Source organism: Vanellus vanellus (genome assembly GCF_965231255.1).
Source record: "Vanellus vanellus genome assembly, chromosome: 2".
Taxonomy (NCBI): Eukaryota; Metazoa; Chordata; class Aves; order Charadriiformes; family Charadriidae; genus Vanellus; species Vanellus vanellus.
The window spans coordinates 37801627-37827768 of NC_138906.1; the positions used below are offsets into that span (position 1 = coordinate 37801627).

General features: G+C 43.6%; 1 protein-coding gene across 1 annotated transcript; it reads left to right on the forward strand.

Annotated features, from left to right (window-relative positions):
* Positions 1 to 2076: 2076 nt before the first annotated feature.
* On the forward strand, positions 2077 to 25111 carry NFE2L3 (NFE2 like bZIP transcription factor 3; the record flags this gene model as incomplete). Its single annotated transcript, XM_082499158.1, has 4 exons — positions 2077 to 2139; positions 19811 to 19918; positions 21492 to 21575; positions 23930 to 25111. 4 exons carry the CDS (start codon positions 2077 to 2079, stop codon positions 25109 to 25111), a joined length of 1437 nt encoding a protein of 478 aa, XP_082355284.1.
* Between the last annotated feature and the right edge of the window lie 1031 nt (positions 25112 to 26142).

A 26142-nucleotide genomic window follows, 5' to 3' on the forward strand; every position in this document is an offset into this window, starting at 1 on the left:
GTTTGCCAAGAAAATGAGAATAATACTGGAAAAAGAGTCAAGAAGTTACAGATCTTTGTCGTCGAGGAAAAACCAGAAGTATGCAGTTGCTAAATAAGGGGATCACTGTGGAACAGATTCAAAAGTCTAAAGAAAAGAAGCAAATGCAAATAATGAACTGGACACCCACTGGAGTGTTTTGGTCCCCCTTTGGTTACTGCAGCTGGACAAGGTACAATGGCACGCGGCCTCCTCTCCCATTAGAGATTCAGAGAATATACACCATAGCCCATAGCTTGTTTGATCTAGAATATTCTTCTATAACTAAGGTTTTTTTAGAAATACTAGGCACCCAGCACGAATAAGAGAAGATAGAGTTGTCTGCCATCAATAAAACTAAGCCCTGTGGTGTTGGTTGCAGGGAACCACAAATCTGGTGGTTGGTATTATCTCATATTACAAGTAAACCTACAATTTTTCTTCTCACCATTGACATAGGAAGTCTGAATCTTTGGTTCATGCCACGGTAATGCTTCAACTCTTGCCTTAAAATATTTTGAGAAGTTTGTAAAAAGCAATAAATGGCGTGAGATGGTAAACAGAGCTGATAAGTGAAAGACAAAGACCTTTTGGAAAGAAAATAGCTAGTCGAAGCATCGAGGAGCCACTTGGACTGTTTCAGAAATACTTGGCTACATGCACAACCTCAGTATTTTTGGTAAGCATGAATGTATGCTTTAGCCAACAGCTCTGTTATCAGTCTAGTGAATGATGTCATGAAAGATATTTCAAGATGAATATGAAAGATAAATAGCAGCTAGCTATGTCAGTGCCAAATACAGACCAAATGCACCTCCTGAGCTGCTCAATGGCTCAGGGTTATTTCTCTGTCACACTTACCCTTTCCAATTCCATATCCGTGGTCCTTCCTTTTTCTCTTTGGAAGCCCAAACATTTCTTCAGCCTTTACGTACATTTGAAAAATAAAGAATAAGGGAACAAACAGGTTAACACACAAGCAAACAGCGTGGGAGAAATTTCTCCTTTGGACAGGTAGCTGGTTGCTGACTGTTGTGAAAACAGTCTGCTCGAGTCCAGGACAGCAAATACAGCTCCATCCAGGACTATGCTGAAGGCAGTAGCTCAGATGTTGAGCTGCATTAAAGCCACGCTAAGCTGGTCAGGAAACTGGAGGAAAAGTTGACCGCAGATGCATGGTTTCCCTTCCCAGGACTTCAACCACCAGTCTGGTCTCCAATGTAGAGTAGCTGTTTTACTCATGAAGCACCTGAAGGTGATGCTGGTGGGTGGAAGTGTGCAGGGCAGTGAGAAGCCACAGTTGTGCTTGAACAGAAGAGAGTCATTATAAAACATATATTCCACATGGTTCTCTCCACTTTGCCATCTGCTTTGCGTAGCTGGAGCAGCACAAAGCTGAAGAAGCAGAGGGCGACCTTTGGGCCTGCACTGGGGCACAACGCAGACACGATGTTGTGGAATTACTGATTGTTTTCAACCCCTCTGGGAATCTTTTATATATGTCAGGCTGCAGATTTTTCATCCCATCTAGGAATCTTTTATATATTTCAGGCTGCAGAAACTTAAAGTAGACAGATAGTGACTACAGCTCCCTGGTTCGTGAGTCAGACGTATCACCTTGAGTAAGGCAGCAGTGTTTTCACCAGTTAATTTTGTGGTGCTTTCCCATTGAAAACCAGGGGCAGAGAGCCAAAACATACACACCAAAATGCAGGGAGTAACTGAGCTCTTGTGGTGCAGAAATCCAGGCGCTGCAGCAGGGACAACAGGATCAAAAGTGTCATTAACCTAGCTGGAGGGTGCCCTGCCAGAAAAACAATACTTTTCATTACAAAGATGATACCATAACACCCTGCATCTTAGGGAATATTATTTTTTAGCTACAGTAATTGAATAGTCTGGGTTTGATTTCTGGCCTTCAGTGCTTAACCTAGCTGTAATTACCCAGGACTGTGATTTAAGGAGACAGTGTCTCGTTCCTTTCTCCTCATCTAAGAGTAGCTTGAAAAAAGTATGCATTATTTAAAATGGAGTCAAGAACATCCTGGTATCACCGGAATGACCCGAGGAGCAGATATGGCAGAGAAGAATGACCTATTATTAAATGGACTCTTTCATCAGGTGAGTCAGCATCAGGTGGGACACCGTGGGAGGAGGGAAGCGAGGTCAGGATAAAGGTCCTTACTTTGGCCATGAGATCCTAGTCCAGAAAAAGACTGACAGATCTCATTCAGTCCTGAACAAAGCCATGTGGGGGATATTCATTGGCAGCAATTCCCATCTCCTGCTCTGCCAGCTCCTTTCAACCAGGAACATGGGTGATGCCGAGCCTGCAGCACCTCGGTGGGTTACCCAGCAGATGTCTCTGCTCCCTGCACCGACCCACGGGCCCATGAGGGACAGTTTCTTTTTTCATTGCCTCCTGTGAAGGGCCGTGCCATTCAGACATTTAAAAACGTCCCTTTCCAGGTGACTGAAAAAAAGCTCCAGGTTCAAAACAGCGACAAGTTTTCGCTGATATATCCTTGCTTTAATTCTCTAAAGAAGGAGAAGGATTTTGAGAAGTGCTTAAGAAAGTGGTGGTTCTAACCTAATTATGGGCTTCAAAATCAATTTTATACTCAGGAGTAACTTTTAGTCTATTATTTCTATGGATTCAATACACACTGAGACACAAGAGAGTGATTCATCCAAGACAGCATTGGCACATAGATGCAGGTGGCAGCCTCCCTCTGCCACTAGCAGACCCTGTGTGCTTTGTTGGCTCTTCAAATATTACTGTTATTGCTATTGTTATCATTCTTGTTGGTATTTTAGCGATAGCAACCATGTTAAGGGTTTTAAAAGAAATATGAGGTGCAGGATCTCAGCAGATATAAGGGGGTTTAGCTTTTCATTTTGGCATGTATAGCTGGTGCCTTCCAACACACTCATCACTTGGTGGAATTGGTGCAGAAGATGTTTTGCAAAAGGTTTTCAATGTGGCAATGGTGAATTGTTTTGTGTAAGTCATCCCAACCACAAAGGACGCTATGGGAGAAGACAAACAGGTGCCTGAAAGAGATCGATACTGATGCTGAAAACATCAACAGAACATAAAAAAGAGATGCTACCCAAACAGTGTCCAGTTAAACATAATATTAGCAATGCCTCTGTTTGCAAACAGCTTCCAAGAGAAAAGGCAGTATGATATACATACGGCTTCAACATACATTATGTCTAATCACAGTGAAGATCCAGTCATTGCAAAGGTGACAGCTGTTGTACCAATCTAGATCAATATGACATTTTCTACCTTCTCCACCCTTTCTCTGGGAGCATCCCAAAGCCAAACAGGTTGGATACAGTGCATTGGTGGCACGTAGCAATCTAGTATGAGAGGTCCATGAGTCATACAGATTTAATATATTAAAAAGGAAAAAGAGACAGAAAGAGATTTAGGAACCTTTAGAATGTTTTAAAGATACAGGTAGAAAAAAATGTAAGCAGCAATAGGAACTGAATTAAGTTTCAAAAGTTACTCAGGCAACTAGCAAAAATATAAATGTAGCTTGAGTAAGAAACCTCAGAGCTGAAATCTTTTATTCCAGGGATAACAAAATATTTTGTGACAGATGTATTTTCCTAAATGTCTAAGAATCAATCTTTTGACCTGGCATAAGCCTCTGCCTAAGAGAAACTGCCATGTTCCAGTTGAAATCTCCAGCCTAAACTAAACTCCTAAAATTGCTAAACTATTTAAGACCGAAGTAAGTTTCAGAGCTATGTAACTCTTCCTGTTCCAGCAAATCCACCTGAGTCAAAAAGTATTTGTCATTTAGCCGTGAACTCTGTTGACAGCTGGATACTATCTTTCTAAATGCAGCAGCTGCAGAATACAATGCAATCTCCCCTTTCGCCTTGCACTATCTTGCCTTTCTATCCTGGGTTTCTACAGCCTCAGTGATAAATTGTGGCTGGCAAATCACTGCATCAATAAGTAAAGAGAACCCAAATATAAAAAGATTTATTTCTTCCAGGAGCTTTAGATGTACAGCAAACAGATCGTGAAAGCACCAAGAGCTCTGTCTTTCCTATTTTCCTTTACTGTGGTTGTTAGTAGCCAACAACAGCACAGCACTTCAGGCTATCAAGATTGTCAAGATACTGACTGCATCCAAAAAGTCAGGACCGCTTATCACGTCACATATCCTTGGATCCCACAGATGCCACTACCACAGAAGTGACAACTTCAACTGAAAAAGAAGTGGAAGTGTAGTCCTTTCTACCCATAAGTGCTAGCCCTGTGTAGTAGGCAATGGCTTTTGTCCTCTTCCCTTCCCAATTCCCAAACAAAGCCAACTCATTCCTGCTACCTGTGTCAAATTATTTTATTCTCTGCGTTTCAGTATATTTTGTTCTGCTTGAAATTGTTTAGAGGGCTTCCTCCCTGGATTTTTTTTTTTTTTTCATCTTCTTCTCCTTGGCTTTCAGCTGGTGTCCCTGCTGGGCTTTTTCTTGACGTCTTTTAGCTTTGGGTGTTGGGCTCTTTTTTTTTTTTTTTATATGGAAGGATCAATCACTTCTCATTTATCACCCTCTCCAGGAAGAAGGCAAGTGTTCCTCAGGTCACAACTGTTATTTCCACTAGCCCTGCGCTCTGAGTGTGTCTCTGTATGCGTGTGCCGTCTCCTGTTCTGGCACATGCCATTGTGACTGGGTTGGTAGGAGGAACTCCTGCTGAGCCACAGCCTCAGCTGGTCCCCAGCTACCTCTGAAGAAGGAAGAAAGCATTAAGGCACAGATACAAAATAAGCATCTAGGCACCCAACACCCATCTGTACAGGGCTGCTACCGACTGTCCTTGCACTGACATCCGTCGGTGTAACGAAAAGTTGCCCACAGAAGAACAAAGGGTGGATTTTCCTGAATGGAGGCTACTCGGCCAGGGCAACTGGCTTCCCTCGTGGAGGATGGAGAGGGAGCTGGATCCTACCCAGGCACATCTCAAAGAAGGCAATGCTGGACTCGGGAGGGCTGCTATCTTTTGAACTGTATGTCAAGGAAGGGAAACGATACCTTCCTGGTTTTAAAAGGAATTGATATTTATTTTCTTTTCTCTGGATGGTAGAGAGAAATACACTTAGTAGGTGGGCAAAGACATCGGTCAAAAGAGAAAACCTGAGTCCATCGCTTTCCTGTGGGAGCCTGCTGTGCGTACGCAGAGCACCAGCGAGGGGGGGGGGGGGGCAGTCCAGATGAGGGTTCGGAGAAGGAGAGTCAGCAGCTTGCTTAAGTTGTCAGGATGAATCCAGGGGTTGAGCTGCAGAAAGCACGTGAGTTGCAGCTTCCCATCACTTCTTGTTGCACGCTTAGCTAGTTGAATCTGCGAATGGCTGGCGCGATGTCCACAGGACACAGGACAAAGCTTTTTACATTTTCAGTGTCTTGAACCTAAGGTCTTTCTGTGTTAAGAAATAGTTGACTTTCTGTCCCTGAGTGTATATATCTGAATATATCCTCTGCAAGGGGATGTAGTGGGAGACGAGGCATGAGAGCATATACACGTTACAGACGTGTTTAGGAGGATTTAATGAGCCACTCTCCCATGATCTGTGTCCAGCTCTATAAACCGCAGCCTCAGCAGCACTAATGCAGCTATTTCGGAGCCCTGCCAAAGGATTTGTAGTAAGAGATGAATAAGATACATGATCCATCCAGGTATTTATATGACTATTTCACTGGTATAGTAGTATCTGTGTATCTGGCATAAGGGGAGTTGGTTCAAGCTATGTGATAAAAGTGTAGAAAATTGGGTCCCAGATGTGTGCCCAGCGTGTGCCATTTGATTCAGAATATGCCAGATCTGGCTACTGCAGATTCATTCTCTTTTTCTCATGTCTGTCTGCACAAACCTTTACTAAATTATTTTTACCAAAGCACAGAGCAAATATTTGACCAAAATTAAGAAAGGATATTTTTTTTCTATTTCTTTTATAGATAATACTGCTAGGACTGATAACTGAAGCTCCTTATGCACAGAAGGATTCGCAAGAGAGTGGTTAAAACCAATGCCAGTTGTAGGATCTCTTATGCAGCAAGAAGGATGAAAGTAAAATTAGAACAGGGGTACCCATTAGGAAAGTAATAAAAATATTGCTACTTGGTCACAGTCGGGATGACATACTAATGGGATGGCGCAAAAACAATCAGATAATGAAGTAGGGAAATGATTACAGTGTAAAACTAGGTGACAAATTCATGACATTCATATGTTTGTGACTCTCAGTACCTGTGTACTCCGAATACGGGTTCGAACCTAAACACTTGCATCATTGTAGATAGAGGCTGTGAGCATTTCTACTCTGTCACTTGGCCTCCACCATAAACGCTCTTATGCTAAAGAGCCTGTCCCTCCTTTTCAACGCTGGCATGAAGCACAAAGGCATGCTGGGGAACAGTGCACCCCTCTAACACAGCAGAATCAATACCAAGTAATTGAGTAACGTATTTATTAAAGCTGATGTTAATGCTTCTCTGAGAGAAGATTATCTATGAATTGCTTACTTTGATTAAAAGCATGTTTCACAAGAAGTAGGTTTATAAATTGAAATAATTAGAAATGATGCATGAAATGTCACATGGAAGAAACTTTGCTGATGTTTTATCGAATTGTTATCAGAATTTAGCAATAAGGAAAAAATGAACAGCTATTTCCCAGATTCACTGGATGTAAGACTAGCAGAGTACTTGAAACTATCAAGAGACTTCTCTGGAATGAATGACTACAGACCCATTTAGGAGCTGTAAACAGCTGAGATGTAATCTGAGCTCACCTGAAGCTCCGTATACAGACACATATGCAGCCCTTGTTCCCCAGTAATTCAGAGCAGGAGTCTGGTGAAAACACTGTGGCTCTTACCAGGCTGCACGCCCAGCTTTCCCTTCTGCGGAGACGCGTCTGGCGGACCGTATGCCACAGGGACCGACTCTCCTTTCCATTTGAGTCACTCAGGAGAAACTCTGCAAAGTCGCTCTATTGCAAATTGAGGGAAGAAAGGAGGCGGCCTTCATTTTCACCTCACAGCATTTTTCACAGACTCAGGTCAAGCCTTTAGTTAGGATTAGAGAAGTTGGTTGTCTCTTTTCCCTGATCAATGAGCCGCCAGAGCAGAGCAAACTGATATGAAGTGTCGCATTTGCTGTTGTGCTGAACTTGATTAAGAGGTTTGGGAAGATCTCTTGTTTAAGGGGTTCATGCTGAAAGAAGCGATCATGCTATGACACCATCTATGTAGTCGTCTTTGCATTGATTTATCAGCAAAGATGCACAGAAATAACACCGACTTTGCAGATCAGGATGAGGGGCCGAGTGCCTTTGTAGGCAGAGTGTCTGACATGCAAAACAGCCACAGCATTAACTGAGAGGGCACACGAGCTCTCTGGCACAGACACCTTCTCGGTGGGACACTGCTAACTGAACACACCCTCATTCATCACTCTTTGAGTGCAGGATTTTAAAGTCCCGAATACGGGTAGTGAGACACCTGAACAGGATCCCTAAATCTACCACTGTAGCATCTCTTGTGAGTGAAGGTTATCTCCAATTTAAGGTGACTGGTTCAGACAGAGGCTTCAGTCCCTCTCTAGTGGTCCATATGCACTGCTGAGGGTCTTAAGGACCACGATTCAAAACTTCGTTCAGATGAAAAACTAACAGCCAAAAGCAACTGCAACAGTGCAGAGCTTCAGTACCCTCTTAAAATACACCACCTTGTTTAAGGAGAGGACTAAGCGATTAAATGGTCCCGTTAAATGTACATCGTTGTAGTGGCCCACAGTGGCCACAAAGAGGCTCTTGTCTCCCTTGAGGAACGAGGTGTGCCAAGCTGCAGGCCAAGCACTGGGCCAGGCGGGAGAGTGCCCTGGGCTGTAATACAACATCTGTGCTTCAGGTAGTACTGGAGATACACTGGGCATCGTCACGGAAAAGTTAAAGGAAACATAACACTGGTTTCTAGCCCTGAGATGTGCTCAGACATCCCCCAAGGTCTTCTCCCACAGTATATCCACCAGCATCTCCAAAATACGTGCTCCTTTTTTTCTCCATCCCTTGCAAGAAAATCTATAGGCTATATTCAGTTATCATATATTTTCTTATGATTCAAAGATTTGATCTACAAGCTTAAAAATTATGTGCAAAGATTTTGATTGTGCTGCAACAACACCAAAAAACAGGGGTCAGCACCTGTCCTGATTTGAGCGACACACGACTAATTTCTCTTCTAATACTTGGGAAGACTGCGCTTTTAGAAGAATCTAGTGTCTAAATCTGTGAAAATATTTACTTTGTAGCAAGCTATGGTGTGCGGGTTTCAAGGTCTCAGTGTTTTCGAGCTTGCCAGGTGCAGGGATGAGGAGTGAGACCCGGGCACTTGGCCCAACATGGCCAACAGGATTATTTCATACCATGGACATCACATTCACTATAAATTAGAAAGTTTGATCTGAAGTTTCTCTCTCCCTTGATGGCTGCCATCCTGAGAACTTCGTGCCCTGGTGCCGGACCCCTGAGCCCTTCCCTTCCTCCTGAAGCTGTAACGCTCGTGGTGTCCCACATCTGCTGTCCACTGCTGGGAGTGCACAACTTCCTACTGATATAATTGGCTGAGTATAATCTTTGCATATTCTGCATTTGTATTGGGGTCAATATCGGTTCTTTAGTGCTATTAATGCTAGTTATCTAATCTTACTCTATTAAATCTGTTTATATTTCAACTCCCGGGTTTCCATGTTTTTTCTCCGATTCCCCTTCCCGGGTGGGGAGGGGTCACCAGGTGATAGAATGATTGTCTAAACAACAATAAATTGTTTTGGGTTTCTCAAACCATAACAACACCAATGAATAACATGGAATGTAAGGACTTGTGGTGGTCAAGATCTGTCTTGGCATTTGTGCAGTGAATCATAATGTGTAAATGTATTTAGCTTAAGAGAGATTTAATTTAATTTTGCAACAGCAAAATCAACATTGTTACCTTCAGTTACACTTCCACTTAGAAAGCCAGAGATCTTACCCTGGCGTGGAAAAAAAAAAAAAAAAAAGCTGGCAGCAGAAGACTGCATCAGGTTCCAGTTCATCTGGATTTTGGAAAGAAAACTGTTATTTTATTGGAATTCAAGAAACAAGGCACATGAAAACGCGAGGAGTATTGTAACACACCCATTGCATAGTATCACACTGGACACAACGAAAAATGGAAATGTCATCCCTGATAACAGAGAAATGAGAAACTGTACCCGTTACACACACGGTTATCACTGAAGAATTGACACTTTCAGGTCTGCACCAATAGCCTTATGCCTTGTAAATGCCAAAACAAGTCTGAAACACTCTGATAAGTAGAAAGTGATGAGGAGTGATAAAAGGCCTTTTCAGAGGACAGAGAGAACGAAACAGCTGGAAAAGATACCCCCAGGATGTGTGAGAGTAAGTTCGGGCAGCGCTAAGTGGATGCATTGAGGAAAATGCAGTTCAGTGGGTGGGAAAGCAAAGGCATTGGATAAAGGTTTAGACATCAGGTTGATTTGTGATTAAAACCTGTACCTGTATTTTTTTTTTTCTTTTCTTTGGGGATTCTTAAAACCGGGGGGGGTGGGTGGGGGTGGGGTAAGAATCTTTACTACCAGAGGCAGGCAGAGAATCCCTTTGCATAATTATATATTCACATATATAAATAGAATTATATTTATATTATAATTTATATTTTATAATTACATTATATAATTTATAATTACATTTATATTTATATTATATATAAACATATAATTGTAAATATATAATTATAATTTTTTAAAATTTATTTTATTTCCCCCCCCTATAGCTACCGTGCTTCCTAACTCGTCTCCTTTATTTCCAGCCCTCTCCGGCAACCGAAGGCTGTTACCCGCCCCGGGCCCGCAGGAAGCCCCCAGCACACAGGTGAGGGACGCCCGGCCCCGCGGAGCGGAGCTCGGTTGGGCGGCGGCGGGCTGCGGGGGGTGCCGGGGTGCCCACGTCCCCACGTCCCGCGTCCCCATCCCGCCCCGGCGCCGCCTCCCGCCCGAGGGGACGGGCCGGTGCGGCGGCAGGAGGAAGGGGGGGAGGATGGGGGATGGGGGGGGAATGGGGGATGGGGGGGGGGATGGGGGATGGGGGGATGTTCGCGGAACGGGGCCGGGGCGGAGGGACGGCTTTCTGCCCGGCTGCGAGAACCGGGGCGGCGGTCGGTCTCTCCCCCGGCCCGCCCCCACGCCCACGCGGCGCGTCGGCTGCGTGGGGACAACGGGACTGCCGCCGGGCAGCCGCGGCTCACTCACCCCACGAAGCCTCCTCGGGCTCCTCTGACAGCCCCGGCGGGTCCCTGTCCCGGTCCTCGGACCCGGGGAGGTCGGCGGCGCCCGGCGCTGCCCGCCCCGCCCGGGGGAGCCGCCCCCGGCCCCGCCGCGGGAGGAGGATGGGGCGGCGGCGGCCCTGCGCGGAGGCGGCTGCCCCATGGCGGAGGTAAGGACGGCCCCGGGACGGCCCCGGGGTCGGGGGAGGCGCGCACTATCCCGGCCGGGCACCGGCAGCGGCGCGGCGGGCGCCGGGTCTGCCCCGCCGCCCCGGCCGAGCGATGGGGGGGACCGGGGAGGGCGGGGATGCGCCCCGCGGCGGTCGGTCGGTCGGTCGGTCGGTCGGTCTGTCTGGGGGTGTAGGTGGGGGGCGAGCTGTGGGGACGCGAAGGGGGAGCCAGACTCCTCCCCCGCTCCAAAAATTGAGGGGTGACACCTCCAGAGATCTGCGGGTGGTCTCAGGGCTGGTCCCTGCCCCCCCGCCCCCACCTCCCCCGGGGGTCTCTGGTCCCCGGAGGGGGTCACGGGCAGCGGGGAGTGAACGCAAACTAAGGGGCCTGTTGGTGCTGCGCAGTAACGCCGAAGCCGTTTGCTAACGGAGCAACTGGTGGTGGCTCTCCAAGCCGCCAAAGCGGGGTGAACCCTTCAGAGGTGCCCTGGCCAGGGCCCACGCGTGGCCCCAGCACCGCTCGTCACCGGCAAGGCCGGGAACTGTCACTTCTGCTCAGCATTTCCTCCGGAATCGCCTCGGTTTTCTTCACGTGGGCGCACAGGCAGCTCCAGAATGTCACAGGGCTGCAGAAACGCAGCTTCTCCTCAAGTGCATCGCGATGAGGGGCAGAATGTCGTAGTCCGGTAACTACACGTGTCAGGAACATTCCTTACATCTTGGCGTCCTTAACCATGCCAGGGCTGATCTCCAGCCTCACTGTATCTGCCTCTGTTGTCAGTGTGGCACCTTACACGCTCGGGCAGTAAGTGGCCAGCAGCGATGGCTGGTTTCCCAATTTCGGTCATGCAGCACGCAGTCCTCACTGCGCATCTGTCCACGTACACCTGCTCAGACCCTCATCCCGCGCAAGAGCTGTGCACATCTGTAACTCGAAGATTGGCCAAGCCTTTTAGGTGCAAGGACTGCTTTTCTGAGTTTAAGTCGCTAGTGGGCATAGAGTTTCATTTCTCCTGAGCAGTTTGTGATCTGAGAGTTCTGTGATACGCTGTGCAGATAAAAAAGGTACAGTAAAGCCCAGGTGATGGTCCTGTGACTCAAATGTTCAGTACATTTTGAAATACAAAGTTGAATACCAACATTTTTCAAGTTGGTTTTGAACCATTATGAGTAGCTGGCTCTCATTTGACTTAAAGGACCAGCATCAAAACAATTATTAAATTTGTCTTGTATGTTAGTTTTTCTTTTTTTCTTTCTTCCTCTTCTTTTTCTTATTCATTTTTGGGGTGGTGGTGGTGTTTTTTTTGTTTGTTTGTGCATTTTTTGATATTTTTTTCTATTTCCCCATGTGTTAGCTAGCTTTTTTTTTTTTTTCTATTTTTTGTCAGGTAGTTGCAAAACTAGTTTCTACACCCAAACTACAGTTTCTGTGGAGAGAAGATGATTCATTTCTTTGCTAAACATAGGACTGGGTCTCCCTCTTAAGCACGTTTTATTTAAATGAAAGAATGATTGGAGCAAGATAAGGCAGTATAAAGTTCTTGACCTAAAATGTAAATGGACTTCTAAGTGAACACCCCCCCACCCCGTGTCTATTCCACCAGACTTCAAAAGAAGTGCATGACAAGTTGAAAACATGAAACAGAGGAAAAAGTTGATCTTTGTTTTAAAGGTGACCTCTGTAGGTTTGAATAAGTCCAATTGTGCTGTCAAAATGTTATTGTAACAGTATAATGGATTTCAAAGCGGTTCGGCTGATTTATAACCTTCATTTTGCCTTTTGTAAAAATAGAGCTGAGCTATTTTTAGCATTGGTCTTATCCACGCTAGATCAGGACGAGGAGTCTGTGTAAACAGATGAAAGTGATTGCTTTGTTCTGCTCAGTACTGTGGGATTGTGTGGCGTTGGGAAAAATTCACAGCTGGATTCACCCACCCCTGGATTAATTTTATTCATTGGGCTCCAGTCCTTGCCGAGAATGTTGTTGGCAACACGCTGCGAGCTGTTGATCCTTGTCCTTGGGGAACTGGTATTTATAACCACTCTGGAAGACAACCGCAGATGAGAAAGAAAATGAATTCAGTGGCTGGAGCACGCTGAACCCTGTGGGGCTGCCTGGCCTATTTTTCTGTTCTGCACCAAGAGGGGGTGTAGTGCAGCATTAGGACAGCCTGAGCACTTCGTCTCTGACAAGGACTAAAGCAAACTGGTGGGCTCCTACATTTAGCTTTCTGCGTGACAGACTGGGATCAGCCCGAATCTTTGTATTCAGTGTGTTCCCAGCGAACTATTTCATTCAGTCCATTTCTGTAACCAAACATAAGATTGCTGATGAAATGTAAACCCCACAATATTTTGTTGCCTTAGTAATAAAAATATATTTTTTTAAGTATTTCTTCCGAAATACACCTTTTATTGGAGAAAATAATCATATGATCTCAGAGTCTTGCTACCCGTTTTCTTAGATGGATGCAACAGGACCAGGGACAAAGAATGTTTGTATCGGAGCAGAGACTACATTTTAAAAAGTTATTTGTTCTGAATCCTATACATAATTCACTGTCCTGTATTACCTACAGCATGTCATAGCGGGTGGTTGGTAGAAGATGTGCTCATATGTGTTAGGATATTAGTGTAATGCCTCTGTGCTGTTCTAGTCTGGATCAGCTACAGCTTAACAACCCTTTCTGTGAAGAACTTTTTTCTAATGTTCGTCCTAAACCTCCCCTGGCGTAACTTGAGGCCATTTCCTCTTGTGCTATCACTTGTTACGGAAGAAGAGACCGACCCCCACCACTCTACAACCTCTTTTCAGGTAATTGTAGAGAACAATAAGGTCTCCCCTCAGCCTCCTTTTTTAATGGAGCAATTTAAAGCTTGAGAACTAAAATAAATAAACTGTAATGTAGAGTAATTAGAAGACAGCGTGTGAACAGCACACGGGAGTAATCAGCATGAAAAATTATGTTGCTTTGCAAATAATGGTGATCGTATACCTTTCCTCCAGTAATAAGATATTTGTAGAGATAACTGGGAGTCCGACTGCAGTGAAAGGGAGCTTTGCAGGGACCGGTACCCTCTGCCTCTCGGTGCTGTCTGTACACCCAGGCAAACCACCCTGTCTGATCTGTTCTGTGGCGGTGAGACCTTTCTGTTACTCCAGAGCTAATTCAGATCTCTCTGTGCATTAGTTGCCCTGAGCTGTGTAGTTTTAGCCCTGTTCGCCAACTGCACACTGATGGATAGCTGAAAACAGTTCGCCTACGCTTTCTGCTGCTCCTACAGAGGGGTCTTGTTTGCCTATCCAAGGCATCGCCGTAGACCTGTTACTCTTTTCATCTCATCATAGGTTCTGCTCCCCTGTTGTGGTTTGGGCTGAACCGGCCACCGGGCGAGCGACAGATGCTCCCCCACACCTCCCTTCAAAGAGAGAGGCGGAGGAGGGAAAAAGAGACTTAGGAGTTTAGAAGGGACTCAACTACTTTAATGAAAAATTAATAATAAAATAAAAAGAAAATAATGAAATAGATGCAAAACCTTATCAGGCTCCCTGGATGATGGCAGGCACTGGGGAAGTCCCAGACTGGACTCGGTGACGGATGGGAACTGGATTCTGGATCTGGATTCAGGATTGGGATCAAAGGCAGACGAACAGAAAGAGTAGATGCCGACCATTAAAGAAAGGGCACTGACCCCTTTGATCCCTCAGCTTTTATACTGAGCATGAGGCAGATGGGGTGGAATACCCTGTTGGTCAGTTTGGGGTCACCTGTCCTGTCGGCTCCTCGCCGCAGGTGGGACCCCTCTGCACTTTTCCACTGCCGACCCTCCAACGGGGCCCATAACAGTGTTATCTGGCCTTGGGGGTTACAGCAATAAGTATAAGCTGGAGCCTCTCTGCATACCATGCCCTGGCATCAGCTATAAACGTAGGTCTTATCACTCTGAGAGCGAGCAGTGTCTGTACAATATGCTGTTCATTTCAGGAGTTAGAAGAAGCCCAGCTAAAAAGTAAAGTTATTGAACAAAATTGGTCCTGTTTTACCTCAAACCAGGACATCCCTACGTGTTTTTTTATCGATAACAGATAATACATGGGTGGGGAAAGCAAGGGGAAGGGGTATGTGGAGGGATAGTTTGATGTACTGGCAGAAAAGGACCTGGGGGTGTTGGTGGACAACCGGCTGAGCATGAGCCAGCAGTGTGCCCAGGCAGCCAAGAAGGCCAACACCATCCTGGCCTGCATCAGGAATAGTGTGGTGAGCCGGACTAGGGAAGTAATCATCCCCCTGTACTCGGCACTGGTGAGACCTCACCTCGAGTACTGTGTTCAGTTTTGGGCCCCTCACTACAAGAAGGACATTGAGGTGTTGGAGCGTGTCCAGAGAAGGGCTACAAAGCTGGTGAAGGGTCTGGAGGACAAACCTTATGAGGAACGACTGAGGGATCTGGGGTTGTTTAGCCTGGAGAAGAGGAGGCTGAGGGGAGACCTTATCACCCTCTACAACTACCTGAAAGGAGGTTTTAGAGAGATGGGAGCTGACCTCTTCTCCCTGGTGACAAGTGATAGGACAAGAGGAAATGGGTTCAAGTTATGTCAGGGCAGGTTTAGATTAGATGTTAGGAAGCATTTTTTCACTGAAAGGGTTATTAAACATTGGAATAAGCTGCCCAGAGAGGTGGTGGATTCACCATCCCTGGAGGTGTTTAAGAAAAGGGTAGATGAGCTGCTTAGGGACATGGTTTAGGAGTGGTGGTGTTTTTATCAGGGTAGGTTAATGGTTGGACTTGATGATCTTAAAGGTCCCTTCCAACCTCACTGATTCTATGATTCTATGATTTTATGTACGGCACACCCAATTTATGCTGAGATCTGTACTCCAAAGTACTTAATTGGAAACTGAAGGCTTTATTTTTTAATGTCATAAGAAAACTGCCAGAGCAAGCAACGTCCTTGCAATTAAACGTAGGGCAGGCCACCCACAAAATCATACTGTCTCTCACTTCTGCATTGATTCTTCAACCACTATAAGTAGATTTTACATAAATTACCATTTTTCATATGCCAAAGACTGACAAACTGAAGCTGATAGTTGACGTGTGGTAAGTTGTACCTTAGGGAAAGGGCAGATGCACGGTTAGAGCCCTGCTGCCTACAAGGCTGATGGATAATTCACTAAATCAGTCTCAGATTGTGTTCTCTAGCCTGACTGAAACTAGTAAATGGCAGAAGCAAGACTAGAATTTGAGATACTTTTTTTGGTCTGGGGGGTTTTTGTTTTGTTTGGTTTGTTGGTTTTTTTCTTTTTTTTTTTCGTGGGGGAGTTTTCGTGTAACTCTCCTGCCTTGTGCTTGTGCAGAGATCCTTCCAAACGCAATGGAAGGTTTTCTGCAGGTAGGGTTGCAGTTTACCGTTTGTAAACAGCCTGCTGTGGGAGGTGTGAACTTCCACACCCTCCAGTGGTGGAAGTGGAAAGGCTGCTGCAATAAATGGGTTTGGTGGTACCAGCAAGTCTCCTACAATGAGCGAGAGTCAGTCTTTTTCTCTGCACAGAGACCACCCACCTGTGGTCCTGATCTGGCTCTTGGGCTCACAGTGGTTTTATTATAACTCAATTACTGTTTCTTTTGCTACCGTTAATGCAAAACAAAGCACAGGACAGAAACACTGAGTGCGGCAGTGCAGTACTAGGTAAGTAGTATTTAACTAATCCCTTTTGTCTTTATATGTATATTCAAACTGCAAAATTAAGCTATCTTTAATGAAATGCCTTATTCAAAGACGTGGTTTGGCTGTTTCTGGGGGAGGCACCTCTCCTGTTCTCCCCATAGCAGTAGCCCAGCAATCAATCCCAAGTGATGCATGGGCATGGAAAGAAGTATTTGGCTGTTGAGCAGTATTTTTCAGCTGTTCTTCATTACTGGGAAGGACTAACAAGCTGGTGGGGAGTGTAATGTCAGAGAGTAAATCTTTAACAGCATAATCCAGGGCATTTTTGTTAAAAGCCAAAACCGAGAAATTAAGGGGGAAAGGTTCTGCCTGTGTTACAGGATTTCCACATAGAGCATTTCACTGAAATGGTCCCGTACATAGAAATTGGTGCTGTGAACAATCTTACGCACGCTATATCTGTATCACCACTGTTGTGAAAAGCTGGTCACAGGGCCACGCTCCTTCAGACACTGTCCTGGTAGCGGTGAAAACAGTTTTTTTAAAAGGATGGATAACTTACTGCAGTAATAATCAGTGCGAGCAGGCATGAGCGTATTTTAGTATCATCTGCTGGAGGAAGAAATGGTGATAGCAAGACTAATCTTCAAAGCCACACGGTGCAGCATTATTAAGCTCATTCAACGGAGACGATACATTCCCTTTGGTAAGTTACAGTGAGCGGTCATGATTGCAAATGTGAGCCCCTGCCTCCCTCCCATCCCCGCTGGCACCTCCGTTCACATCAGCAGGAGCTTTGTGCGAAGATCAGAGGGAGACTCTGATCTCTGTGCTACTCTAAAGCTAAAGGATTGTTAGGACAAAATGGCATGTGATGCTGTTAGTGCAGTTGGTGGCTCTCAGCCACACTGTCTATGGCTTAGCAGAGAAAATAGTCAAAGCCATTATTTTCTCTTAAAAGATACATAAAAATCAATGCAGACTCCAGATAAATTCTACAATTCATGGTCGGAAGTAGTCCCTGTCTCCTTAGTGGTCAACAGCTCTATGTATTGATAGGAAGAGACCAAAAAATTCAGTTGTCTCTGACTTCCCGCGGAAACTGAAGCCACAACACTCTTGCAAATTTCTATGAACTTTGGGAGCATTTAGTTTCTCTTAAGAAAGGAGCCGTCCCATCAGGCAAATCAGAAATTCAGTTGTCCTCACAATGGTGCTGGGAAGAACCATCTCCATCGTAGACTTCAGCAGACTGGTATCGTCAGCGGGCAGATACCCACCATAAGCAAATTGAACTGAGAGGGTTTCAAATGATCTGCAGGGCACACAGTGCGCTCTTCACAAAGTTACCGCAAGTTTTCTTTTCCCTGGCGGTAGGATGGGTTTGTACCCCTTGTAATTTTAATAGGAATCATTGAGTTCTCACCCATATACTTTCTGTATTCAAAACCAGTGCTTACAGTTGGGTTTTTTTGAGGCATCGCATTATGGATACCACATCTCTAACTGTTTCCTGCATTTGATTCTGCGTCAGCCGGTAGAGTAATGAATTTGCTGTGTTGTTCGGGAGCCGAATACTCTGCCATAGCAGCAGCGGCGTTCCAGGGCACTCAGCTCAAAAGGAGCTGCTTAAGGTCTTTAATAGTGACTCATTGACTTCTTACCTGCTTTTATGATGACGAATTTTATTAATTAGGATGTTAACAGATCATATTCCTTGGATAAATATTAGGTTGGTTCTTTGTAAAATTCAAGGCTGGCGCTGATCTTGCGAACGTGTAATTACGGGACTAACTTCATGCCTGTGAGTAGCTCCATTGGACTTGTTGGAGCGTTTGCACGCAGCTAGTTGCCGTGCTCTCAGGGTCCCGTACACTAAATTCCCTCTCCTGCTGTTTTACTATATAGAGGAAAACTGTGGGTTTGTGTGGGTGTTTCGAAAAGTAAATTTGTTTGCTCATATTTGGCAATAACAAGTCATCTGGTCATTTCCAACTGTAGCTGACAAAGAAGACACTATATTGGAATATAATTCTTAATAGCTAGAAATTGTGTTGGTCGTCATTGAAGGAAGGTACCTCTTCCATCAGAGTGATAGAAGAGTGCTCTGTATATCTATTTGTTGTTACAAATGACTGTTTATAAAGTTAAAGTTCCCTTCCAATGCTTGAAAAAAATTACAGAAAAATTGAAAGCCAAAAAAATTAATTTTCAGAATTTATAAATAAATTTTAATATAATTAATAAAAATGAAATTACTATTACTTTATTTTCAAATTACATTTAATTTTACTCCAGAATGCTATTTTTAAACCTTTTTACATTTAATTTTTAATGTTTTGTATGAAGCAATAATTAACAAAAAACTCTTCTACATTTTGATGACTATTACAACTGCAGTCTTTATAAAGTTTATGCTTTCATATAAAACCTATAAAGTGAATTTGTTGTGATTTTTAGAAGAGAACAGTAACTCATTACGTTTGCTGCTGTTGAGAGCTTGTCTTTTCTGCTCCTGCCATAGCCTTTTGCTGGGGATATATGGAACAAATGCAGTGCAGCCATTTGGTTTTCTGGCTTCCATTCCTCTGAGTTTCACATTTTAATAACTCAGACTTGCCCTATAGAAGCTGAAATAGCAAAGTTTTAAAAATTTTAAATATGCAAACCCCTTAGCAGTGATTTCTTCTTACCCTAGCAATACCCCAGCCCTATAATAAAAACTAAAAAAGTCTGATGATATGACTATAAATAAAAGATAACTGAGACCATTAAATCAGAACAATTTCATTGTTGGAGATTAAAAAAAATCCCATCATTGACTACATAGAAGTGATGGGGAAACAGAGCCGCTATTACAATACATGTTAATGTGATTGGTTTCCTGGAAGAAAAAGTGAGGGATTTTGCTATCTGGCCGTGTATAATTGCCTATTTTAAGATTTCATCACTGAGTATATGTCTGGCTTGTTGCGAAATGACATCCAAAAGACAGCAATAGCCAGGACTTCCTATGAAATCACATCACCATGTGTCTGTTTTAGAATAATTTTGTTTCCAGTGTTTATGAATGTCCATTTCTACTGCAGATGGGTTCAGTGCCTGGGCACCAAAAGAGGAGGAGGTGTTTGCGCTCCTGAACTGACATTGGTCTCATTCTGCCCCCAAAGTCTACACAGAGGCAGTTCCATCCACATGAATGAACCGTTCAGTGTATATTTTATTGGAAATCCTATACTGTAAAAAAATAAAAAAGGTGTGTTTTAAAGATTAATTTTGACAGCATAGAATCACAGAATCATTTAGGTTGGAAGAGACCTTTAAGATCATCAAGCCCAACCATAAACCTGGCACTGCCAAGTCCACCACTAAACCATGTCCCTAAGTCCCACATCTACACATCTTTTAAATACCTCCAGGGATGGGGACTCAACCACTTCCCTGGGCAGCCTGTTCCAACGGTTGATAACCCTTTCGACGAAGAAATTTTTCCTACTATCTAACCTCCCCTGGTGCATCTTGAGGCTGTTTCCCCTTGTCCCATCGCTTGTTACTTGAAGTTAGCATGTTAATAGCACTGTTATGTTTGTGTCTTTAGGATGTTGACCTGAAAACATGTCAGGAAACTTTGGATGACTGTCGTCCACACCAAGGAGATGATCAGCTGGAACTGCAAGAGGAGGAGGAGAAAGAAGACGTAAATCAAGTAAATGATGAAAAAAAGGGAAGAAGGAAAAAAAAATGGAGGAAATATGGGAGAACATAGGTCTTATCACTGACATAGAGAGTAGTGAAAGAAACAGAGTGAATGGTTTTGAAAAGAATATTTTATTTCCTCTTTTCATTTGGGCGTGTCCTTTACAAGGTGGTTCCAAGTTATTTCAGTTTCATTTTTCTGTTCCACCTTCAAAACTTTTGAAAGAGAGAAAGGGGAAAAGTACTTTAAAACCTCTCATCTATCCAGAATCACATAAACCAAATAATGACTTAATGTTTATTTAATCTTGTTACAGACATCATAAACGAGAATTTGTATCGCAAAAATCAGAGTAGCATTTTGTCTTTACTTGTTTCTATGACTTGTAAACTGAATGTGTTATAAACAACTGTGGATTGTGGTATTAATCAAGACTCAGTGCTGTGTATGTGACCCCTATAGAAAATCATGAAATTTTACTGTACATTATATGGATTGATTTCTAGTCCTTACTGCAGAGCTACAGTACCACTATAGTCTGCTAGTAGAAGGATGAAGGGAGTAATTTTGGTGTGGTGCAGTGTGTGCCGCATACATGTGTATATATATCTTTGTTCAGAAGAACACACTCATATAATTACTTTCCTCTTCACTAAAGTCTTACAAGTACCCATAAAGAATGTGCTTATAGCTGATGAAAAACATCTCCCTGATCCCCTTCTTGGCCTCCAGCTCCTGCTCCACTGCACCGCAGAAGTTCCCCAGGGGAACGCTGGTAGTTGATGCCACCAAGCAGGAAAGGAACACTGACTTCGGACGGTACTTTGTAAATGATGCCCTCATACACCATGAAAATTTCCCCCTCCGGTATAGTTTATGTAGTTGAAGTGTTCTAAAGTTTACAGAAATGACTTGCAACTAACCATTTTTCAACTGTTTTTTTTTTTTATTATTTTATTTTCTCCATTGCCACAGTATTGTGTTTGTGTGCAAGCATTTCCTTTTTGGCCACACTTGAGAGGTGGATGCTGAACCATGCTGCTTTCACATTAATGTAGAGATTGCTGCTCAGATGTAGAGTTGCATTTGGGAAACTGGATTGTTCAGATCTTAACACGTGCATTGTAACTAGAGAAATAATCTCAATGGGGTTAAACCAAAACGGGTGCACTTCGCCTTTTGTCCTCTCTGAGAGCTACAATGAAAAGAGCATTCATTGTTCTTGAGACCTGAGGAGAGCTGAGACCACCGGATCCAGGTTTCTTGCCAGCCCCTCTGTTCGCCACTGCCCTGGCAGCTGGCTTTCAAAAAATACTTGATTTTTCCACAATGGAGGTGCAGCCTCAGAGAGGCGGAAAGCCCAGTTCTGCTATTGTGGGGAAGAGTAGGGATGCTCCTCCTGTGGAGTTCTTCTGCTTCTTCTAGCAACGTGACATCTCCCGTCAGGATGAAGACTTGATGGTGGGGTCAGCAGCAGTATGTCACAGAGCTGTGCTCTATTTCCTCTCGGACTTTGATTTTTTGCCTCTTTTCACGTAAAATAACTGTGCTTTTCAAAGCGTTTCTGTTTCTTTTCTCACAGAGCAACCGCAACCATGTAGATTCCCTTCTCTCCTCAGAGGGCTATTTACAGCTTCTGTCGTCGCAGGTGGAAAACATGCTAGAGGTAAATGAGAAAACACATGTATCTCTAATAGATTGGGATACAGTCAGTGATTACTGGATAACGACTTACCCTGTTTTATCTAATGAAAAAACTTCAGGGAATATATCAGCAAATCAGTGTAGTAAAACTTACCTGAAGACGTTTAAAGATGCTACTGTCCACCTTTTACAGCAGCTGTCATTAGCTGTACTTGAAAAATTTTCCCCAGTAACATGTCTGGGATATGAAACTACAAAGTCCTGTCTTTCCTGTGACCTGGTGTTCAAAGCTGGATGGAGCCGCTGTACAACTTAATTGCTTCAATTAATAATTCCCTTTCTCAAACCTAATGCGGACTCATATTTATAGAGCAGCTTTTGGTATGTTTCTCTAGAGCAACACCGAGTTATTAAGCACTAGCAGCTATTAAGCATTTGTGGGTGAAGGGTTTACAAAGATACTACCCTCAAGAAGAACAGACCCCTCTTTGCTGCAAATCAGGTCAGTCAGCATTAGCAGCAAACTCATTTTGTTTTCTTTTGTTATCTTCTGGACTTCTGATACTATTGTTTACTTTCTGGGTGCTCCTCTTCACAAAAAAAAACCCCACAACAATTCTTATCTTAATTGGAGTCTCCCTCCTCTCCCACAGGTCATACCTGCAATCACTAACCATGAAACTACTCCCTATGTTATTTTTTTGCAATACTCCAAGGGCATCTTACATACGATTCCCATTGCAGGAGCCTTCCAGGGTCATTTGTGTTTTCTGTTTAACTTCATGTTTATCTCTGGAACACGTAGTTTTGGGGATCTCCAGGTTGGATAGTGCCTCCCAGCCCATAAATTAGCCCGCTCCTCTCTTCAGCTTTGGTAATGGATTCCACACTAACAAGGTTCAGAAGTTCATCAGTTTTTAGTTTTTTTCTGCTCTTTTCATAATTTGAAAGGAATTTGGCTGTAGCCTTTTTGTAGCTACAACAATACACGGTTGCATATTTTATTTGAGACTATTAATGCACTGCCATCTTGTGACAATCTATCGGTTGAAAAGGGATTGCTTGTTTTTTCCAGGTATCGAGTCTTTACCGTGTGGGGGATAGTTAACTAGCTAAAAATAGTTCTTTTCAAGGGCTTAATTGAAAATACCAGGTCTGTCTCACAGACTACAGGTTGTCTAGTACATGGTAACTCCCTAGAAGAAATAAAACAAGACCTGATCTCCCAGTAAGCATAGTAGGGAACTTAAGACATCCTGGTCTTTATGGTACATCATTCCTCCCCTGTGGAAACTGCTTTTTACACTGTTTGTTCAATGAACCACAGTCAGAAAAGTCCTTTCCCGCACCACAGTAGGGATGCTCAGCTACAGAGGCATCATATCACAGGCTTCATACTTGACGTATCTACATTCTTGATTTTTTTGTATCCGTGTATTTTATGACCGCTCTACTTGTCAGCAAGTGCCCTGACATATTCTTGCGCAGCGGCTTAGTACTTCTAGGACCCAGCAGATATAACCCAGGCCCACAAGAGGTGGGCCTTAACGCTACCGCAGCACTCGTTTATCATCTGAATTTCAGGGCTGAGGGATCATACAGCAGCTTTATTTTTGTAAAGAAAAACTGAGGAGTAGTTTAAAGTCAAAAGACATCCACAGGAGGTGTGATTTGGGAGGGGGATGTTTCATCCAAACTGATTAGTAAAGGAGTTGAAATCTGAACACGATAGACCTCAGTTAAGAAGGAACTAAGCCAAATGTGGCAGCTCACAGCCACCAAAGCCTTATAACCTGTGAAAGAAAAGCAGTGAGACTGCGACAGCACGACCTTAACATTCCTGTCCTTCCCCCTTTGTTTCTCACACCACTGGTTAACTCCTGCAGGTGAGCTATTTGTCTTCTTTACAAGATTAGTTTTCTAACAGTTTAGCACCCTGAACCAGCTCACCCTGGAATCAGATGATTATCAATACCAGGGAAGGGGCAGGACCATCCCACCTAGAAAGACGTTTTCTTAGACTAACTCAGACATAACACGCAGGCTGTAGTTTGATGCACACTTCGCATCAGTCCCATTTCCACCTCTTAACACTCAACACGCTGTCCTTCGTGAGTCCTCCTCCTCCCATCCCTTCAGTCGCTTTTCTTCTGCGCTCTTCCTGCTTCCTCTTGCCATATGCCAACACAGGTTATGCTTTGTACAAGTGGAAAACAGTATTCAGGATAGCTAGAAGAGCTTAACGTGTAAAATTTTGACTTTAATATATTCAAATAGTGGAATATTAAAAAATATATTGATCAAGACTGTGTAGGTGAGAAATGTAGAGGCATTCGTTTTATAAAAGATCCCATTTTTCCCCCCATCATCTTTTAGGTGAGTTTACTGGAAGACGTACGAGTTGCTACTTCTAGTAGAGGCCGAGACCCATCATCCTCACACCACAATATAAACTTGACGCAGACGTTTCGCCACTGTTTCAGTCCTCATGATGCCACGCTACTAAGAACAGACTACCCCACTCAATCAAATTCAGAAACAAGACATTTACAAAGCTCCAGTTTCACAAATCTGGGATCACTACCTCATGGGTCAGATTTGACAGGGCTGTTTTCAGCGGCTGACATTAGAAACCCAACGGCCCACGATGATAATTTTGATGAAATTAAACTCACGTCTTTGGGGGAAGGTTTTGATCCTATAGAAGTTTCTCAGCTCTTTCAAGAACCTGGCTCAGATTTGGGACTGTCTGTGAATTCAAGTCACAGCACCGCCTCTTACTCAGTCTGCAGTGAAGGTGCTGTTGGGTACAGCAGTGATATTGAATATGTTTCTTCGCATGGCTTAGGAGCTGTTGGTGGTCATTGCCAAGAACACACTAAATACGGCCATGCGGAATATCCAGGTGATTCAGAGTGTTCTAGAGAAGCCACACTTCAGCAGTTTCTTCATAACCCCACATATAATCAGCTGCCAAGTCAAGCAGCATCCACTCTGCAGCATCATCAACAGATGTGGATGGAGAAGCCAAGTGAAGTAAAAGATAGTTGCCACAATTCTACTGAGACAAACCTTAGTAGTGATGAATGCTGTGCCAAAGCTCCGAGAATACCATTTCCAGTTGATGAAATTGTGAGCATGCCTGTCGAGTCCTTCAACACCATGCTAGCAAAGAACCATCTGACACATACGCAGGTATCGGTCCTACGCGACATCAGACGAAGAGGGAAAAACAAAGTTGCTGCCCAGAATTGTCGTAAACGCAAACTAAATGCAATTCTTAACTTGGAAGAAGATGTGTGTAATCTTCAAACACAAAAGGAGAGCCTTAAAAAGGAGCACTCTCAGTGTAGCAGATCAATCAGCCGGATGAAGCAAAAGTTAAACAATTTGTACCGTGACATTTTCAGTAGATTGAGGGATGACCAGGGTAGACCTTTTAACCCACGCCAATATGTCATTCATTGCAGTAGCGATGGCAGCGTTTTCATAATGCCCAAACACTTAGTCAAATCACAACAGAAACAAGATAACAAAAAAGAGCAGAAGCAAAAATAAGATGTCTGAAGATCACTTAGGTTTTATTTTTCCTGAAAGAACGATAAGGATATTTGCATGAAGACTGGAGGTCAGCGACTACAGCAGTACAAGCAGGAAAGATTACAGCTGAGGAAGACTGTGGGTTCAAGGGTCTGGCAAACCATGCACATTGTGATCTGTTAGAAAGTCTACCAGCTGAGAAGCGAATGAAGAAATAGGTTTAGTTTTAGAACCAAAGGAGCTAGACCATCAGTATCAACAGAATTGCAAATATTGCATTTATAGGCCTGAGTAAAACCAGGACTTTAATTTCTGGGGAGGGGGGAAAGGACACATCAGTAGGGGAAAAAAGCAAGCTTTAGCTCAAACTTACAGATGGAAGAAAAACATGGTTTAGTTGCAAGCACTGGATTCTTCATATACGAAGTGACCTTATCATTCTTTTTTAGCACTGAAAGAAAAATTGTAGCTGAAGTTCATCTTTACCTTAAATTCACTGTGGATTCATGTATTCCTAAGAGATCTACCATGCTTTGCATTTGTTCAGAAGTGTTCTGCTTCTCCTGGTTTTCCTCTGAGGAGAGGCCCAGGAAGCCATTGCGTTCGTCTCACTACTTTCACCATCATAGCTCCAAGCAAACATAATGTACCAACTAATTTTACAGCTCATATGGTCAATATTGTCTTACCTTCATCCTCTGCACCCGAATCATTCCCAAGTTTCTTCCATAAAAGTGAATGATGGTCAAGGAGTTCCTATTGTTTCCTAGTCTGTGATACATGTACTTTTGTGCCCTCCCTTTCCACTTCCATTTGGATACCTTCCTCAAGGAGAACTACTAAAGATTTTCTTTTTATCTTTTAAAAATTGAGTATTTTCTAAGTATCTTTGACTTTATGGATTCTTTAAAGCAAATTATATTGTATTAAATTACTATTTATCTGTACTTGTGATAATGAGGTTACACGGTGGCTTTGAATGAAAAGAGCTTTCGGTTTATTTATTTATTTATTTGTGCTATTAAAAAGATACTCTATTCACTTACATG